This window comes from Zalophus californianus, chromosome 6 (assembly GCF_009762305.2).
Source record: "Zalophus californianus isolate mZalCal1 chromosome 6, mZalCal1.pri.v2, whole genome shotgun sequence".
Lineage (NCBI taxonomy): Eukaryota > Metazoa > Chordata > Mammalia > Carnivora > Otariidae > Zalophus > Zalophus californianus.
In genome coordinates this window covers 50,947,178-50,968,066 of record NC_045600.1, presented here as the reverse complement: position 1 = coordinate 50,968,066, position 20,889 = coordinate 50,947,178, and the positions used below count along the sequence as shown (strand labels likewise).

Genomic DNA, 20,889 nt, shown 5'->3' with positions numbered 1-20,889 from the left:
ATGCCTCCGATACAAATGCAGGGAAGTCTGCACAGAGTCATAGTTTAAGTCCTTATATTGCCAAGCAATGGGGTGTATAGTAAGAGAACAGTGGAACAATAGGAACAAAACCTGATTCGGAGAAAGGAAGAATATACAGAAATAAAGATATAAGTGGTGTAGCACCTGTGTGGCTCAGTCAGTCAAGCATCTAACTCTTGATTTGGCTCAGATCATGAACTCAGGGTTGTGAGATAAGAGTTGCATGTTGGGCTCCATGCTGAGTGTGGAGCCTGCTTAAGATTCTCTCTCTCCCTCTCCTTCTGCTCTCCCCCCTGCTTGCACACTCTCTCTAAAACAAACAAACAAACGAAAAAGACACGAGTGGAAAGTAAAAACAGAGCTAGCACATATGGCATCATAAAAGGCAAAGAAGAAAAATGCATTAGTAAGAATGAGTGTTCACTCAATAAACATGCAGTTTGCATGAAGCCAACACTGAGACAGACAGATGGACTGATGGATGGATGGATAGAAAGGTAGAAAGACAGGCAGACAGGCATGCATCATACACATTTATATCTCTCTAAATATTTGCATACATATGTGCCTTACTCCTTAGTGTTTCAAATCAGTACTTACAGTGCAAACTTCACATACTCAGATTACTTAAATCTTTTAACTCAGCAATAAAGTATTATATTTATCATTCTATGTTGTACACAAAGCATTTAGCTTGTACTTAAGAACATTTACCTTCAAATGCTAGAATCACTGGAAAAAATGTTGACACTGACAGACACAGTGAAACTAAGAATAACTGAAGGAACATCAGAATAATCCGGCTATCTCATACTTTTTTAGATTTATTTATTTGAGAGAGAGAGACAGAGACAGAGAGTGTGCCTGAGTGGGGGGCAGAGGGGCAGAAGAAGACGGAGAGAAATCCTCAGACAGATAAGCAGACTCCCTGCTTCATGCAGAGCCCTAAGGGGGGGCTCAATCCCAGGACCCTGAGATCAAGACCTGAGCGGAAATCAAGTCCGCTGGCTGCTTAACGGAAGGAGCCACCCAGGCACCCCTGCCATTTCATGAATTTCAATGCAACTAGTTAAAATGCTAAGAAACTGCATCTCATTTTTAAGTATTTTTCAATTCCTGCTTAATTTTTAATATTTCCACACTTGATTATTTTTTTAAAGTTAAACTCTTCTTTAATTGAAAAGAAATTACTCAAGCTACATAACAATCTTTCTCAAGGAAAACATTTTATTCCATTCATTGAAAAACAGTATTAAAGAACAAAATCCACATATTCACTAATTTTCAAGAAAAGAATTTGACTTCTTTCTCTTTGAAAATAGTTTGGAATTAAGAAGAAAGAGTAATTTCCCCATTTAAAACAAGTCTAATAAAGTGTGAAATTGAGAGAATTTCTTTCAATTTCTCAATGCATGTTCAGCTTAAGTCAAAGTTTCCTTTTGAACAACTTTCGCTTTTTCCTACTAGAATCTTTAAGGCTTCAAGGAAATCTTCATTTGCCAGAAAAAAGGAATTCATGAGATCAAATGATCTGATGGAACATCATGAAATATAGCTACTCCTTCCCAAACCCAGATACAAAGCCAAAAAACTTACAAAGAAAGAATATAGTCACAGCAGTTCACAGGAGAAGAGTCCAATAAAAAAATAAATACATAAATACATAAATAAATAAAAGTAAGGTATGTTGGAAACATACTTGCTCAATACACACAACTGTAATTATTATGATCAAACAAAGAAAAGTATTAAAGCAAAAGAATTACTAAGAAAGTTTAACATGGCAGATGAAGAGTAGATGCATTTCAAAAGATGACAAAACCCTTTTCCCTGCTGCATGAGAATCTGACCTTCTTTTAAAGTTCTACTCTGCTTCCCTGGTAACTTGACAAAAGAAGAATGTCAACTATGGTTTTAGGCAACATTTCTGTGTTAAATTGCTTCTGGATCGAGAGGAATAGGAACAGAGGAATCCTATCTAATAGGATGCCACAGCTTTGAGCTTAGTGCAATGACTCTTTGTAACTTTAGGCACTGGAAATTTTATCTATAGGTTTGTTACAAGAGACATTGGTTGTTGTGGGGCAGAGGATTCTGCCAGAGTTCCCATCCCCAAATTATACAGCTTTTCTTTCCTTATATATATGAACCATTGTGTAGGTAGTAGGCCTTAACCTGGGGTAATTTGCATATCAGGGGACATTTGGCAATGTTTGAAGACATTTTTGTTGTTTTTATGACATGAGAAGAGGTGTGCTAGTGGCATGTCAAGATTAGAGGCCAGGAATTCCTCTAAAAACCCTAAAATTAATAGGATAACCCCCACATACAACAAATTTTTACATTTTTTAAAATTTTATTTATTTATTTCAGAGAGAGAGAGAATGAGAGATAGAAAGCACGAGAGGGAAGAGGGTCAGAGGGAGAAGCAGACTCCCCGCCAAGCAGGGAGCCCGATGTGGGACTTGATCCCGGGACTCCAGGATCATGACCTGAGCCGAAGGCAGTCGCTTAACCAACTGAGCCACCCAGGCACCCCAAATTTTTACATTTTGGGCAGAATACTTCTTTGTTGGGAGTTTGTCCTATGCCTTGGGACATTTAGCAGCAACCCTGGCCTCCATGCACTAGATGCCAAGAGCATCCCACCTTCTCCATCACGACAACCAAACATGCTTTCAGAATTTTCAAGTGTCCCCAGGAGTGGGGAGTGAGAGGGCATGCTGACAAGCTGTGGTTCCAATTTTATATCTGTAAAGTAAATTCGATGCCATATATGCCTATGGTAGTCCCATGAGTTTGAATATAATTGAACCTAAGAAGACCCTCCAGTAGGTTATACAGTAAAGGAGTTTACTACTAGGTTAAAAGCTATTAACATAATACAATAGAACCCCAAATAATATAATGCATGCCAAGACAAAAAAATCTGGGGTGGAAATAAATATCAAACTCTGATACTGGATCAAGCAATTGATAACCACTAAAGATAAAAATTGTTAACAATACATAATCTAAACTTCTATATGAATTCCATTTGTTTGCTGGTGGATTAAATACTGCTTAAATGTGAGTCTTCTGATGAAGGGACAGGAAGTCATGCCTTTCTCTCAAAATACTGGCCTATCCCTTCTCACTTCCTGATTGGTTTTATGTACAATGAATGAAATGCCTTTTGAATTTCAATTTCTAACATTGTTATCTAGCTTCTGAAATGCTTATGCATTTTTTTCTTAACCAGAGACCCATGTCTTCTGCCTACTTTATATTTTCCTGTGCACTAAGCATTTTATTGGTGGTATATCATTTAAGATAAATTGATAAAGTCACAGACATGTTCATGGTGTATGTTATTGTAAACTTCTATGTATGATTTATTTTAATGGATTATTATTATTATTACCTTTTTGTTTTCATGTGAGAAGAGCATGGTATTTAGAAAATGTCTAAATTCTTGGGGCGCCTGGGTGGCTCAGTTGTTAAGCGTCTGCCTTTGGCTCAGGTCATGATCCCAGGGTCCTGGGATCGGGCCCCACGTCGGGTTCCCTGCTCTGCGGGAAGCCTGCTTCTTTCTCCCTCTCCCACTCCCCCTGCTTGTGTTCCCTCTCTCGCTGTGTCTGTCTCTGTCAAATAAATAAATAAAATCTTAAAAAAAAAAGAAAATGTCTAAATTCTATATTTGGGAAGAATACACTTATTTTTGGATGAGAAGTAAATCCCCTTTTAACTAAGAAAGAGAAAAGAGTCACAGAATTTTTATGGTCACACATATATGCTTATATATGTGTTTCTGTTCACCTCTCTTAGATAATATACTTCCATAAAGTGGGAAAGGGAGGAGGTGAGGACAAGCTCCTGGGAAAAGAGAGAGCATAAATTTTCTTCATTCAAAATGCATTTAATTTAATTACAGATCTAAAGATTTTTCAAGGAAAAAATATCTTTTCAGTGTTATGGAAACGCTGTAATCATTCCCTTGACTCTACTTCTACAGGGGTGGGCATAAGTACTTAACTGACAACATCAATTAACACAAGATTTGGCTGGGTTAAATTTGGACAACTTTTAATCATTCTACCAAAGCTGGCTGGTCCTCATCCCGCTTCTTTGTATAGACACTGAATACAAAACTTTTAATGGATAAATTTTTCTAAATATTAAACTATGTTTGTATCTACATCAAGAGAGAACCAGAGATGCAACAAGGAAAAAAAAATAGGAATTTAGTTTCTTTACATGATTTATATACTGGATAAACCTATCCCCTTTCCAGACAATCTGCACTTCATTGCTCAAAAAAGACATCACATCTGTGTTCTACACTGAGAAGCTCTTTAGAAAGAGAGTTTCAGCTTTCTCTGACAATTTCCTTAGATGGTTATCTACCCTGCTACCTTCTCTGGAAGAGTGAGAAAACAGGAAGCAAGCTGAGGGCAGGAGCAGTTCAGCTAAAGTAAATTCATTCTAAAAAGGCTTTCTGCAGAATAACATGCCCACTTGTGAAGTTCAATTTTCAAATATTCAGGAGTAATATAAAAGTAAAATGTTAAAACAAATCTGTTTTCAGGGCAGCTCCATTATAATTCCTCATTAAATCCACTGGGAAATGAGGTAAGATATTTATAGGACACATTGACTTGAAGTAGAAATGCGACACTTTAAATTGTACAGCACCTTATAAAACTATTGTTTCTTCTTTCCAAAGAAGAGATCTTAACTACTTTGGGGAGGGGAAAGGTAGGGTGGGAGAAAATAGCATAAATATTAATGTTTTCATCATATTAACATTATCTTAGGTTCAGTTGATTAATATTTCTAATAACTGCTGCAAACAACAACAAAAAAGCATAGCCATTTAATTCAAATAAAAGAACACTGTATAATAAATGCCAAGTTCTATTCAATAATCATTAAGGCTAAAATATGAAAAATAAATGCTTAAATATTATATTCTTAGTAACTTAAAAGCTTTTCCCAACCTGCATTCTAGTGGAGTATATTACAAATTTTCCCAGTGAGAAGATAATAAATGAGTCAACAATTTCTTACCAAGCAGAGCTTTAGCGTTAAACTTTTCCCAATATAGAGACTCTAGAAATGGGTCAGTAATCAAGAATCTATCAATCTGACAAGTGAGTTTAGAGGAAGGCAATGATGAAATAATAACCAATGCTTTTGAAAACAGTGTATCATCTAAAGTATATGTTCAAAACAACGTTTCACTTTGAAGTCCTAATTGTCTTGAACAGATTAAACACATGTCCGAAAGACTATCAAGGAGGGCCCTTCTCAAGTACCAAGAGACTTTCTAAAGAGGTGGGACATAGCCAGGACTTGAAGAGTGAAAAGCAGTTGAGGAATTGGTGGGAACAGGAGAAGGGAGGAATAGGAGCCTAGCTAGACTCACCACTGAATTATCTTGTCTGTAAGGCTGAGAAAGGATAGACTGAATACATATGGAAAATAGGAAATGCATCTGGGTAAGTAGGTTACTGAGCTGGAAGCCCTTTTGCTGTTCTGCTAATAAGTTAAAATTCTTGTCCATTCACTTATAAATTCCTTTGGATAGCCTGTAACATCTTCCCCTGTGAAGGCAAAATGCTCCCTTGTTTCTTTTTTTTTTTTGTCAGTAGTTACTTTGTCTCTTGTATTAGCTTTAATCTCTAGTCACACTGCTATTTTCAGAGCAATTTTGCTGTTTAAAAATATCCAAAAAGTAGTTATAGTCACTCAATACAGTCATTCTATGTATCTCAACACTACAGAAAATTACTCAGTAAGTTGTCTAACAATAATAAGCATAGATGTCCCAGTACCTTCTGATCTGTATTTAACTTTCTTTTTCTTTATAAGGTCCATGATCTTGTAGCTGCCAAGGGCAGGGCACCCCAAGATGGGCCACTTTGGCATGAAGATTATTTTGAGTTAAAAAACAATCCAAACCCTAGCAGATTCAGGAAAAACTCTTTACCTCCCCCACAAAGAATTTACATAGAGAACTTGCTCCAGGAAGAGAGCTATCACCACAGATAACTACATTATGCCATAAACTAGGCTAGGCTAGACAGGGAAGAACCTAGCAAGGCTTGTTCAAATGATCAAAGTCCTCTATGTCCTATTGTCTCCCAGGAACCTAACATTCGCTTACCAAACATTTACTCTTTTTCATCGTCCTATGATTGCATTCCTTCCCCTTAAAGTCCCAGATCCCTACCCACTTCTTAATTCTGAATGACGTAGGTACCTTATTTTGCCTGACTGTCTCTGGAATTTCCATGTCTGTATGGATTCCCTGTATATATGAAATTACATTTGATTTTCTCCTATTAATCTGTATTGTAGGTACAACAAGTGTGCATATATATAATGAAGCTTTAATAATAAAAGTGACATTCAGTGCAGTATATATCTTCTCCAACTAATTTTCAAGAAAATGTATTTCAAAATATACTCATTTTACTAAAAGATATTACCAGTGCTTTGAGATGAAACCATTTAAAGGATAGCTTTTATTAAAATAAAATGTTCTAGTTTATGAAATTCATTTCATAGTACATAAAGTATACTTATATAATACCAATATAAGAAATACACCAATAAATCTTGTGTACTTTAAAAAAAAAGAAAAACAATAATTTCCTTTAGGAAGGCAATAGGCCTATTTTAGTTTCTTCTTTTAATATATATATTTGAATATATTCATCCAATGGCATTTTTATTTGATCAATATTCAATATTCAAATGATCAGTACTCTAACGAGTAAGTTAAACATTATTTAATTTTTATTATTTTACTACTGTTACTTTGTTAGGAGATTGTTCTAGTTTTGTTCAATAAGCTCTGTACATACTATGATTTTTAAATGATATGGATCAATTGACATATATAACTATTTTATTTTCAAACAATCCACTGTAATGGAATAAATCTGCTTTGAATAAAAATGAGATGGAAAGTTAACAAAAGAATTATTACAGTTCCAAAAACATGGAGATGAAATTAAGTAATGGCTAAAAATTTGAAGGTCTGTTATTAAAACTTTACATTGCACTTTGTAGTTTCATCTAGCAATTTTTAAAAAAATTTAAATTAATACTGCGTCACTATTTTTCAAACTTTTAGAATTATAGTTGCAACTACCTGTCCTGGCCCATATCATTTGTGATAACTGTCAACTGTCGAATTTAAAAATATTATAATAAAATATATATATATATATTCTTTTTGCTTTCCAGGAATGAGCAATATGCACAAGAACTTAATAATTTAAACTACTTCATTTTGATGACTTAGCTACTCTTAACAGGACATAGAATGGTGTAAAATACCTTGAGGTTTCTGTCACTTGTTATATCATGCTTTATACCTTTTAAGAAGAAGCAAATTAACAGGGTGATAGTAAATAATTCAATACGTTTTAATAAAATGATTGCCTTATAATTTTAATTCAACATTAAGTAACAATAAATCTCATTAGGCAATTTAGAACATTAAACTAAATAAAGTATTCCATCATTTATAGACTATGGAGACATATATGCTATTTATATTTAGGCACGTACAATCTCATCAAAGTCTTACATACAATTACTTCTGTGCTCCTTTAGTCTTTTTGCTGGGTTACTGTTTAATTGGACACAGTAAAACTAAACGAGGAAAAAAATGTGCCTTAGAGATACCAGTTTTTTGTTTGTTTATTTACTATGAAGATCTTTTTTTCATTCTTTTACATTTCAAATCATAAAATTATATATAAATATGTGTGCATTATGTGTGCATGTGTGTGTAAAACAGACTGTCCCAGAATTTGCCAATCTAATAAATATTTTAAGAAAGGAAATTATAATAAACTACAGTACAGAGTTCAAGTCCTGAAAAAGGTATTTCATAAGTGTTAGAATAATTTGACATCTTCTTCATATACTTGAACACTTTCAGGTCTCACACTCTGTGCAACAAGTCCTCAGATATTCCTGAAACCTAAATAATAACAACCAGTCATGTAAGAAGCAAGGAGTATGCAATATGTATATTCTTATTCCACTTGTTACCATAACTTACATTTACTCAACAGAGCTGATGAATAGCTACAATGCAAAATATATTATGCTGAGAATACAAAATAGATATAAGGCAAAGTTTGTAGCTGCAGTGATGTAACTAATTGCTGAAGATAGTATAAACAGATGCACATGTATGTAGATGCGTGTGCACACGTGTATGAAATAACTTAGTATTTTATATTCATATGGATACTTCTCACATGTAGCATGACTGCAAGTTAAGCACAAATCCCACATTATTTTCATGCTTTTAAGAAATCACTATAAAAGTTGGAATGTTTATCATTTTAAAAATATCAGAATTCCTGCATTATTAGTTTTGCAGGAATAAGCCTTAGTTAGGCATGCAGGTTGGACTTGGCTAGCAGGGATTACGTGCCTAGAAAATCAACACTGGATTCACTCAGGAATAATCTGGAGTTGTTTCGAGTTATTTGTACCTGGCAAGTGCTCAGACACATAATCAGATTCTTCACAAGAATTGGGAATACATCAAAGGGAGCTTCTTGAAAGACATAAGGGCATCCTCACCTGAAACTGGCAAGGCTGCTGGAACCCAGCTGGCTTCCTCATAGGCCAGGGAAGCTTGCCTCTGAGAGGAAGTGCTGTTAGATTACATCTCCTGCTCTGTGAAGTCAACTTGGGATGCAGATCTTTTTATTTACATTAAATGAACTAGACTTTGCCTAAAGTCTATTGGTGTCCTTTAGTTGATTACATCCTGTGACACTAGAGACAACCATGCCAGTATTTGTCTTCATCCACTATTACAGGATTGAATTTTTAAATCTTGGGCTGAGCTTAATGTTTCCTATGGGACTTATTAAGAAGCAAAAAGGAAAAAGAAAGAAAAAAAATTCACACACTCATAGAATTCTGAAAGTTTGCATATTCTATGGAGTTTGGAGATCCTGGTTCTTTAAAACTTTAATTCAAAATTCCCTGGAATCAATGGGCTCCCTAACGTTTATTTGTATCAGAGCGTCCCCAGAGAGGTGTGAGCAGAGTAATACTAGTAGCCTTAACAGCTTTAGGAACACCAGGGCTTTGTGCCTAACTCCAGAAGCAGCACAGAACTCTGTGATCACCAACAAGAATAAAGTATTCCAAACTGTACCAGTTTCCTCTATGGTCCCTGGAAAGGTTTTATTTATTTATTTATTTATTTATTTATTTATTTATTTATTTATAGAATTGAGGAGAAGTTTCTCTTTTTTAATTCCTTTCTCTTTTTTCTGTCTGGAACCTGTTTTCACATGAACCTCCTACCCATGAGCTTGTCATGGGTACAAAGACCAGTGAGGAAAAAGCAATACTAAACTCCTGAATACAACTTGCTATCTAAAAGCTGTGTTATTTGGAAACAGACAAACTCATAATCAATGGGAAATCAGCCAAGGTATTTGACAAATTATCAGTTTTCATATATATAGGACAAATAGCAAACTAGAATCTGAGTTTCTAAAGAATGGGGACAGGGAATGGTTAAGCAGTGCCCAGAATCTTGTTCCACTCCGCCCGCCCCCCACTCACATAACTCAGTCACAAATGAACTTGGTATCAGTTCCAAACATAATCCTTCCGTATCTCAATTATTCTTTCAAATTTAAAGTCAGTTAATCCAATCTGCCAACATCCTTAAATCTAATATAAAAAGAGACATTTTTGGATTAAATTCTATTTTCCATTTTCTGAGTTAGAGAGCCATAGAAAGGAAACAACATCATTGCTTATCAAAGTGTATAGTTTCATCTGATTTATTCATATTCTTAAAGACTTTGCCACCAGGTATTTAACAAATTGAACATCAATTCAAACTTAGAGCAGCACTACTGGGGTTCGAAGAGATTGTGCTTAGTTTGCTGCTTCTCTTTTTGGCACTATCTGTACCACCCCCCAACCGAATTTCCAGGGCATCCTCTAATAACCTAACGTCAAGGACAACATTCGACTTTTTTTTTTTTTTACATTTAGAAATTTAAGTTCTTTTAATACTAAAAGCAAGTTCAAAGCACACAATGTCTACAATTTTTTTTTTTTTTGGTCAGAAATGTAACAGTGATTTCAATACAAATAATTGATCATATTTAACTCTCACAGTTAAACCATTTTCTATTAAGAAAATCAAACAAAAATTCAGCACCTAATATTTGAATTATCTCAATATTACTAGATAATTATGTAATCTATTCTTACAACTTCAGATATGGAAACATAGCTTTTCCATGATTAGGTCTCCACAATTTAAGCAAAGGGATGCTTTGAAATAGGTGGATAATTTGGGGAAAGGGCATGCAAAAGCCTAAAGTAGAAACAAGAACAGTGAAAATAAGAGAGTATGGTAATCGCAATTATTTCCCATCTCTACTTTGCCTCAGTGCACATGGCCAGTTTTTAAACATTAGATTTGTTGATTCTTTGGCATTAACCAACCATGTAATACCGTCATAATCATCACACACATAATCATCACACACACACACACACACACACACACACACACACTCTGATACTGTTCTTTTCTATGAGTATTAGCTCAAGCAAGGGGAAGATTTAGGGAAAACTACAGTTTCAATTGGCTAATGACAAGGTTAGAAACATTTTATCCTAATCCAATTCCAAAATTCACTTCATTTTACTAGCAGAATAATCGCATCCTTTCTTCCCTTGTCCCCCAATGGAACACATGGAAAAAAATATTACTTACACTGCACAATGAGCTGCACCAAAGCTTCTCTTGGTTTCACGTTAAATCCATTGTACTGGCTGGTCTGACATCTGTACATTCCTGACATTTCTCTAGATACATTCACAATCCTCAGTGTTCCGTCATAACTCTCCATTTGCATCGAGCCATCAGGCATTGCAACTTCTTTATCCGCTCTAGACCAGAGGATGATGGGTTTAGGTTTTCCAGTTACTTGACACTGCAGTTCTATTGTGTCCCCTTCTCTGGTGACCAGAGGTGATTTTTCCTGTGGAACAGTCAGATTGGGTGGAACTTGAAATGGGAAAAAGAAAATTTTTCAAGGTTAGTATAAACTGGTAAAGCATATTCAAACACAGAAAATCATAAGGAAACAATTTCTGCTGGTTGAAGAAGTGTGACAATTCAGATGACAAAAATAATAGAGACCCTGGGAGTCAGTGGCACATACTCTCACTTAAAAGAATTCTGAATTGTTTTCCTACAACTCTCACAAATGAGGTCTTCAAACATTAGCAAAATAAATAAAGCATTAAATTGGAACATGAATGGTCAACATAAGAACAATCTACTCAATGACATGTCATTATCAGCCATTAACTGGGTTTTTAACATCTGCATTTCACAGAAGAGTGATCCTGCTTGCTGAAGGTAGGATTCAGCTTTTCAGTCTTGTTTCCTATGCTGTCATCTCTTACCCAAGGCTGCTAAAAGAAAGGGATAAGAGACATTATCAACTTAGCTGGCACGGTATACACAAGTAATAGGAAAAAGAAAAAGAAGAACCTCTGATATAAAATCATAAGTTTTGACCCTGGTACAGAAACTGTTGCCAAACTGCTAAAGGTTAGGGTTTGTTTTCTCCTTAATGGAAATGGAATGGAACAATCGACTTACAATGCCACACTCGGAGAATCCACTCACCATATTCTTCTCCTTGGACTTTTAGTATTTTTTTTTTTTAACATTTGGATTTCATGTAATCGCCTTTTAAGACATTTTGAGGTCATTGTAAATAGTTTGTCATAATTTGCCTCTATTTCTGTAGAATTAATTCCAGGTGAACTTTCCAAAACATATTTCAACGATGTAAGAATTGTAATTTTTTCAGGTAAAGCTAATTTCTGATTTTACTGAAGATATTTATGAGAGGTTCATTTTAATGGAAATTACTTTACTGAACTAGAGTATATTTATGTTAGGGTTTAGTGAAAAGCATGAACCACTAAGAGGCAAGTAGTACCCGAAGTATTTTATTACAAAGGGTATCACCTGTCCCCATTGAAGACTTTTATTTCTTATACAAATGTACATGAAATCCATTGTATTTGTGCAATAAAACATCTATCAAAAAAGTATGGCTAACTTAGAACGCCAGAATAAGAATAACCAGAAATACTTGAATAATTCTATTCTGATAAATGTCAGGTGCTCCGCTTGGAGGTGGTACTGCATATATGGATAAAAGGCAAAATTTTACTCTTCCTTCTAGCATTACTGTGTTCCAGTGCCCAGGAACAAAAGCAAACATAATTTTTAAATTATTTTTCAACACATGTTGAAATCTTATTGCTCTTATTACTCATAGAGAAAAATATATTCAAGTCCAAAATGACAGGAGAGTTGATTATCTTGCTATTTAATTATCTTCATGTCTATTTTTTCATTTAATTCCTTCATTTACTTCTTATTTTAAAAAACTAGTTAAGTAATGCATATATCTTAGAAATTAGAAATTATGAAACACTAACCACCACCTTTTTGAAGTAGATACATACATTCCAGAATTTGACATTAAAATATATCTTTTAAAATGGTTACATTTCAAAAATCTACATAACTAATCAGATTAAATTATTAGCTTCTGTAAATATAAAAAAGTAAATGATTTAGTCAAATAATTTGTTCTTTTTGAAATGAACCACAAGGGAATGATACAATTCTAAGCAGCAGGATGGGGAAGAAGCTGTAATATTGACTCACCCTCCATGAGAAAGTATAAAGAACGACAGCAGTAACCTCTGCATTTAACATCAATTATGCCCCTACTACGTGCCAGGCATACTTAGAGGTTTTACATTTTCATTCCCTTGATAATCCTAAGGATCAAATATTTCATATTAAAATTTAACAAGTGAGAACACTGAGAATAAGAGAGGACAAATGCTTTGATTTGAACAAAATTCAAATTGAGGCTAATTTATAGCAGGTGGCCAATGTTGCGACATGCTCCCTGCAGCAATCTCCAGTAAACTATGGTGTCTGGAATGAATAACTTGAGTTAGCACTGGACCTCCCTCCTCCTGATCATTACTGCTGTGCTCCCAGGGACAAACTGGAGCAATCTTCCCTGCCTATCTCTTGGTCACTCTATTAGGGACAATAAAAAAGTGCCAAGGTAGAAATGTGAAGGGGTAAATGACACATTCTTTGCAAATTATCTGATCTATTTTATATCTTATGTATCTTTATTTATCTTAAATACCTTTCTATCTATATTAGAATATTTCATATGTATGTCAAAATTGCTTATAAAATACCCCAGGCCAAATATATATCCAAATTCAGACAAATCTTTGTGAAAGAAATGAAAATAAATGATAACTTAAAAGATTATTTATTTAATGGAATGTTATTATTTGAAATCTTTCTTCCTCATCTCTTCCAAAAACAAGCCACATGGCCTTGGCCAACTTTAGTCACTCTGAGCTTTAATCTCTTCATTTTTGAAACTAAGAATTTGTACTTTATGAGGTCCAAGGCTATTAATGTTCTGACCATAAAAACAAATAGTAGAACGTGAAGGACAGACATGGTGCTAAATGAAAGTGTTTATTTCCTGACTTAATGAGTATTCAAAGACCTTAATACTTTAGGCAATTCTAATATAAAAAAGATGGTGGACTAGCTAAATAAATTTTTTGAGTTTATCATACTACGTAGTTCAAACAACTCCCTTTATATGTTTATTTGTGTTATTTATTTAGGTAAACTTTCCTCCCTACATAATCAAAATTAAGAAATGTAAGCCTCAGTTTTAATCTAGATTAAAATAAAAATAGATTTAAAAAAATTAGCCCAGTTTTTGCTAAACAGCAAAGCCCAACTAAAATAGTTTATTTACCATCTCTTCCATGAGGCTTTTAAAATCGTGGAATCAGAGTTAATCTTTCTTTGCGTCTTTCTTGGTGAAGAAGACCTTATAACTTCTCAAAGTTTTGGTAGCTTCTCCCTCTCTCTCCACATTAAATTTTCCATTCTCTAGAATTCTGCAGGCAACTCTCTTAAATATTACTATAAATTTCCCTGTTAGGAGCTCTCATTTTTTTTTTTTTTCTCACGGATTTCTCTCTCCTATATGTTGATAATACAAATTCTAACTTTATCCCGAGGCTCTTTCAGTCTATGATTGCAGCTAAATTCTAACCTTTCAAATTCCCAAACCTAAGTGCTATTTTTTCTTGACTTAGTTTGGTAGTTAATTATCAACACACAGCATCTGCTAACTGAAAGCCATAGAGTTTTCTTTGTTTTACCATCTCCTCTTGCCCACCACTTCCAATCAGCTGCATTGGTTCCTCATTAAAATGTCTCTCATAACTGCCTATTTCTTTTCATGGCTATCGGGAGATTGCTTAGTAGAATTCATCATTTTCTCTTCTTGTGACCCTAATAAGTAGTCTCTATCACCAGTCTAATTCTTAGTGAATAGTATGAATAGCTATAACCACTATGATTAAGTGAGTGAAAGATATTACGGAGCAATCCAAACAGTAGGATCAAGTTTTTATATAAAAAAAGACATATGAAGATGAATGTTAGCAAGGAGCTTCTTCAAGGGAAGAAAACATATACTTTATATTGTTAGTATCCAGCACTCTATTTCACATGTGATAGGAACTCAGTAAAACATGTTACGTTGAATGTACAAATGAAGACAGGGAGGCAATTGTGCACTGATTCAGGGAAGAGCAAGAGGCATATATGGGAAAAATATAGAGGAAAGGAAAACCCAGAAGGAACTATATGAAAACACTAACAGTGGTTCTCTCAGAGTGTGAGATTATTGATGAATTTTACTTTCTTTGTATATTTCCCTTTCTCCTTCACTCTTCTACAACATGTGCAATGCATGTGAGCCTGTTACAGGTTCCAGGAAGCCTAGAGAAAACTAAAATGGTAATGCAATCTATTTTCCAAAGCTCATCTGATAAAAACTCCACTTTTTAATAACACAAATGTATCACCTGGGCACGATATTCTGGATGAGACAGTCTGAGAAGTGCTCACTCCCAGAACATTCATTCTCTTGCAGTTTCAGTGACTGGTGAATCTCCGTGCTCTTGAACAAGCGCTTCTTTCCTATGTCCAACATATCTGGTCCTGGTTGACTTCTAGGAGCTCCTGCCCACCTCATGTGCTGAGATTCAGTTCAAATATTACCACTTTTGTGATAACTGCCTACCCCCTAGACTGGGTTTGCTGCTCACTCTTCCTGGCCACGTATTACACCCTGTACTTGTTTGACCTGTACTTTCGGCTTTGCCCTCTCTTTTCTCCCACATCTATATCCCTGACCAGACAGCCCCTTGAAGGCACAGAGTGCAGAGAGTCACTCTACCTCTAAAGTGCCCTGCTTTTCTGCTTGGCACAAACCAGGAAGTCAGGAAATAATTGAAGAAGGAAGGGAGGGAGAAAGGGTGAAAAGAATAAGAAGGTGAAGTAAAAGGCTGTGTATATAACAGAAATAAATATGAGACGTAAATTGTAAAGATTTTAAAACCAAAGCAATAAATAATGAAATGCAATTCTTTAATGATTAGTAGCCCATAGAAGTAGCAGAATCTTCTGCAAAATATGTTGTTAGTATAGATTTCAGATGCGGTATATCTTGAGATGGGTGTGGGTGTATGAGAAAGTTGAGTCAAACAAGGACTCTTCCAGTTTTTCTTTTCTTTCACCTTTCATTTAAAAATCCAAATAGATATAACTGAACATAATAAAAAAATAAATAAATAAAGAAGATATGATTTCCAAGCCCTTCAAAAAAAAAAAAAAAACTGAATAGAGAAGCTGTAAATTAAAAGGGAAAAAAAAAAGAAAGCACTAGCTTGAGGACATGCCATTTATTGTTTGTCATGATGTTTTTACATCCTTTTTTTAATCAATTAAATTATTTTTTCTTGAAATATTGTCTCCAGTGAAAGCATCAAACTAAGTAGAAAATTTTGAAATGTCTGCACCTTGTGAGATCCACACTTATCCATAGTGCACTCAGTAGAAAAAATTTCCTCCTGGTGAAAACACAAAGGTACATTTTATGACATATAGATTATACATGCCCTGATTTTGATTTTTCTTATCTGAAATGCTACTGTAGAAGATGCTATAATCAGAGAAACTTGAAGAGCATGATATGATACCAAAGTTTCTCATTCCAAACATAAATACATAGACAAGTAATTTAAACTGGTTTTCTGTCAACATTTCCATTGTATCACAGACTGTGAAACAAAACAAATACAGAAAATTCAAATGTTTTTATTTCTTCATTGGGAAGGAAGCTGAGGAAATTTAATCTTTAGTCATTACTCAGAAAATGACTGGTCTATTTTCCTCACTCAAAAGAATGCAGGGGAAAGTTAGTTCATCTGAACTGTATGAGAAAATATCATGCTGTCTAAAACAAAGACATCACAATATGCTTATTATGAACTTATTGGCTTAAAACACATAACTATTTATAGTGTACTTTAATAGTAGATATTGAAACAAAAGATCTATTTCTTTTAACATAAAAATTATAATAAAGTAAGTAATAAGAAGAATTTTCTCCAGAAGGACAACCACACTCCCATTTTTAAGAATCCTAAACTAAGTATGGCATTAATTTAATTATACTTGAACTTTAGGGAGAAACAGTTTATAACACCTATGTATGTTTTAAATTAAAATGTATAATCTATATTTAAAACATAAATAAAAGACTTAAAAAAAGTGTGTTTATAAAAATGACCCCTAGAGGTCAGAATTCAGGAATTCTCAAGCTGACCAGATGTATATAAAGAAATGTAAAAAAGTAAGACTTAAGTAAATACTGAATTTGTAGATATAACTAACTTACATGAACCACATCTATTTTTTTTGGTAATCTTCAAAAACAACATGTAAATTTTAAAAACTTTTACAGACTGGATGTGAGTTTCATCCTTGGTGATCCTTGAGACTCCTAGGTTAGTAACATCCTTATTTCAGACCACATATTTTTAAAGAAAAGATATTCTATGACACTCGAGAGCTTTCTCAGTGTCCACATCAACAGTCCTCAATCTCTTTTTTGCTAACTCATTACAGATTAGCTTTGTAAGCATGAGACAGGTGCAAGGATATACTCAAATTTCGAAGTTTTGAAAAATCACAAAATAATTTTACATGGATGTAAAGAACAAAATAGTTTGCAATTGCAATAGTTATTGATGGGAGATCACTAATTACTTCTCATAATGGATTATGGATAAGGAAAAGACATTAGTTAAGTGAATTTGTCAGCATTCTTACTGTAACTACTCATTTTTCTTCCATTCAAAAAAAGTATATGCAATATAAGTGAGAAAAATATCATTACTCTAATCCATATTTTAAAATGTCCATACACTACTTTTGGAAATATTCTAATCTAATCTAAACTTCACAGCAGATACTAACACATAAGTAAGAGTGGGAATACTGCCTTGAGACATGAAACATAAGAATGTGATGTTCTGTGGCTACTGGGGAATATTCATATGACTATATAAGAGAAATTTGAGAATTTCCTTCAACTTAAAAATAATTCCAATCCAAGCCAGCAAAACACTTTTAAAACTAATAAGCTTGATCCATCTTCTTAACTAATATGTGTCAATTAAGATATTTAGTAAGGTATGCTTAAAAGATTTTCCAGGTGACAAAAGAAATCCAGCATGCTAAAGGTTTCTCACTTATGAATGAACCTGCCAATATTTGCTTCCTTTTAGGGACCATGATAGTAACATAAAATGTTTGATGAAAGACAGCAACACTCTATACCTCATTTCTCATGAAAGGAATAGAAATCCCCAAATGGGTACTTATTGGAAACAATTCCTATTTTATAAAATCACAGAGATAGATAATATGGTGAGTTATGTGATATGTAGCACATAAAATGTTTTCATAGTTATTTTAAAACATGCCAAACTTCTCTGAGGCAGAGGTTAATCTATAATATAATATAAATATACTGAATGCCGTGCTTCCTTCTGGATTATTTTTCCCCTTACAAATGAATTACTAAAATGTAATTGATTAATGTCTCCCCTCCTAAAAAGTTCTTCCCCTTTCTGCATTCATCTTTAGCAAAAATCCTGTCATTCCACCATTCAGGTATCTTCAGTAGTTTTTGTGTTCTAGGATAGAGGTCTAAATCCCATTGCTTGTTTTCCTTCTTACTTGCCAAACTTAATATTAAGCTACAGTGTTTCTGTGAAAAGTTCTCTATTGGATTTAGGCAGGTCTTTGGGTTCTCCTAACATTTTTGGCTCATTCCCTTCCTTCCTTCCTTCTCTCCAGAAATTACTCTCATAATACCCATCCAATTATTCCCCATTGTTTTAAAGCCCAATTTAACTTTCCAGTGTCCTTAAGTCTTCTTGAATTCTGTATCTTTTAATTATTCTCCACATCTCTGATCACAGCATATCTAATTTATCCTACAGATGCCAGGACAAAATGCCCTCTCCCTTACAAATGTAGCTCAAATGTCCTGAGGTCAGCACCACGTTTTATCTACTTCCTTGGTACCTGTCATACCATGTGACATTTTAAAGTATTTCAGAGATGCTTGATAAATTATTGATTGATGGATGGAGCACCAATTCAGAAATGGGAAGAATTTAAGAAAACAAAGTGAGGAAACCATTGATGAAGAATCACCTCTTGATTATCCAAGGCTTAATTATAAAGCATATGAATTTCAAGATCATTTTTTTCACACATGAACTCTATTTTTTGATTAGAAAAACCACAAAAAAACCAACTGGTTTCTTTAAAGTTAGCAATTCTACTAGATTTTAATTTGGTCACAGTAATGATACAGGGAGTAAAATATCAAAAGCATTTGGTAGTACTGTGGAATTTATCCATGCTCTCTGTGGCTTTCCTCTATTAGCAGTAAAGAAGAGGCTATATTTGGCTCTATACAACAGAATGTCCACGGGGACCCATATTCTAAGACTTGTATTACTTATAGTCTTGTGGGTAAATGATATATGAAACAGGCACTTATTTTTAAACATTTCCTTACACCAGATGGTGAGCCTACTGTTTTTGTCCATGATATGAATACGCATAAATAGTTCTATCACACTCTGTAAATAAAAACTGCCCTTTTTTTTTTCGTTTTGCACTAACATGCAATTTTTTCTTTTCCTGACTCACCTATAATAAGTCAGGAGATGCAAATAAAACAGAACTGACAATTATTTCACAAATCTAGCAATAAAACAGGAAGAAAGCACATATTAAAAACCAGCTTGAGATTGAAATACCACGGCATTTGGAAATTCTATGGGGAAATGTACATGCGTCCAGACACACATAACACTGCTTATTTTTGAAAGACTTGTAAAAAATCTTATTACAATGGCTTTGTTAGTTATTTGAAACATATGGGGAGTGGCAGGATCTTGGAAGGTAGCAACTCTGGAGGGTTTAGTATTGGAAGATGGAGGACATGCAGTGCCATTCAATCAGTAAAACAACTCGGGCAGGCAACAGTGTGGCTGTTCCAACTTCCCTCTCCCAGCAGGTGCTGCTATGGCACAAGAATAGTCTCTGAGGGATTCAATAGAACACAAAGTGTAAGATGAAAGAACAAATTAGAAAATCATTCTCTAAGTGGCATTCATATTTTCCCTGCTACATAAGCTACAAGGCCAGTTGCAAAGAAACACAGGTTCCATTCTTGCTGCCTCAGAAATACATAAGTGAATGGGAACTGAAGCGAAGGGCTGCTTATGTAGCATTTGGTCAAATGCAGTTTTCAAGTATCTGGCATTGTTAGAATCTTCGTGTAATTTGCTTCTCTGACTCGAGCTTTGAAGAAAATATCTTCTAGAGTCATTAAGATAAGTCTGTATCAAGAAGAGAATTTTCTACTTACCTCTTTGGAGAAAGACATGAAAGGATACTTTTTTTTTCTGTTTTTAATTTCCCTTCCCTGACTTACTGTATGTGTTTCTCAAGTGCTGAAATATAGAAATAAGTGGCCACTGATTAAGTATGTAAAGTCTCTCACGTAGAAAACCTTTAAAAAAAACTAAATTAAGAAAAAACAGGAGCAAGATAGTTCTGCTTGCTAGTCACTCAAATTATGCTAAAATTTTAGCAAGGTAGGAGTCTGGACTAGCCTGAGAATGTTGGAAGAAATACGGACTGCAAAAGAAGCACTTACTTTTTTTCTGTAATAAGAAAGGAGGTATTATAAGAGTTAACACATCAAATAAAGTACTAAGATCTTTACTAAACTATGACTAGGTATTTCTGATGAAGAGATAATCAATCTATAACCATTTCTGGGAAGTAAGGGACTAACTCTTCAACTCAACTTTCTATTATTCAAATTCCCTTTCATTTTTGGTAGTTTTTTTTTTTTTAATAATGCAGAGTAAAGCTGGAAAATGACAGTTATTTGGGTATAAGCAATCGATTAAGAATTTCAACTTTAGAAGTTGAATACTGCATTCTAAACATTTGCTATAGAAACTAAAAATAACAAGCAGGAGAGAGTGCTATAAAATTAACTCAGAGACCATCAATTTCCTGCAATTCTTATATTCTGTAACATATTTGTGTCCTTGTCCACTTGCTCTTAAAATGGTTTATCCAAATACATTTTATATATGTGTACCGTCCCTTAAATCAAAAGCAAACATCCTGGGAATAACAAAAGCAGCACTGCATTCTGAAAACTTATGTGTTATTTTAGAACTAACACCAGTTCATTTTAACACAGCTTTTAGAGCCCCTTCAGTAGATAAATATCCTTAAGACTAAGGGCAAGAGAGATAAATTAGGCC

At 34.3% G+C, this 20,889-nt stretch overlaps 1 protein-coding gene across 2 annotated transcripts in view; it reads right to left on the bottom strand.

The window, feature by feature from the left end:
- The window catches only part of MDGA2 (MAM domain containing glycosylphosphatidylinositol anchor 2), an 805,991-nt gene that overhangs the window by 189,154 nt on the left and 595,948 nt on the right, over window positions 1-20,889 (bottom strand). For both annotated transcript variants that reach the window (XM_027570414.2, XM_027570415.2), the window contains one exon: window positions 10,793-11,086. In XM_027570414.2, the coding sequence (XP_027426215.1) occupies window positions 10,793-11,086 (294 nt within the window). The remainder of the gene's footprint in view (window positions 1-10,792; window positions 11,087-20,889) is intronic.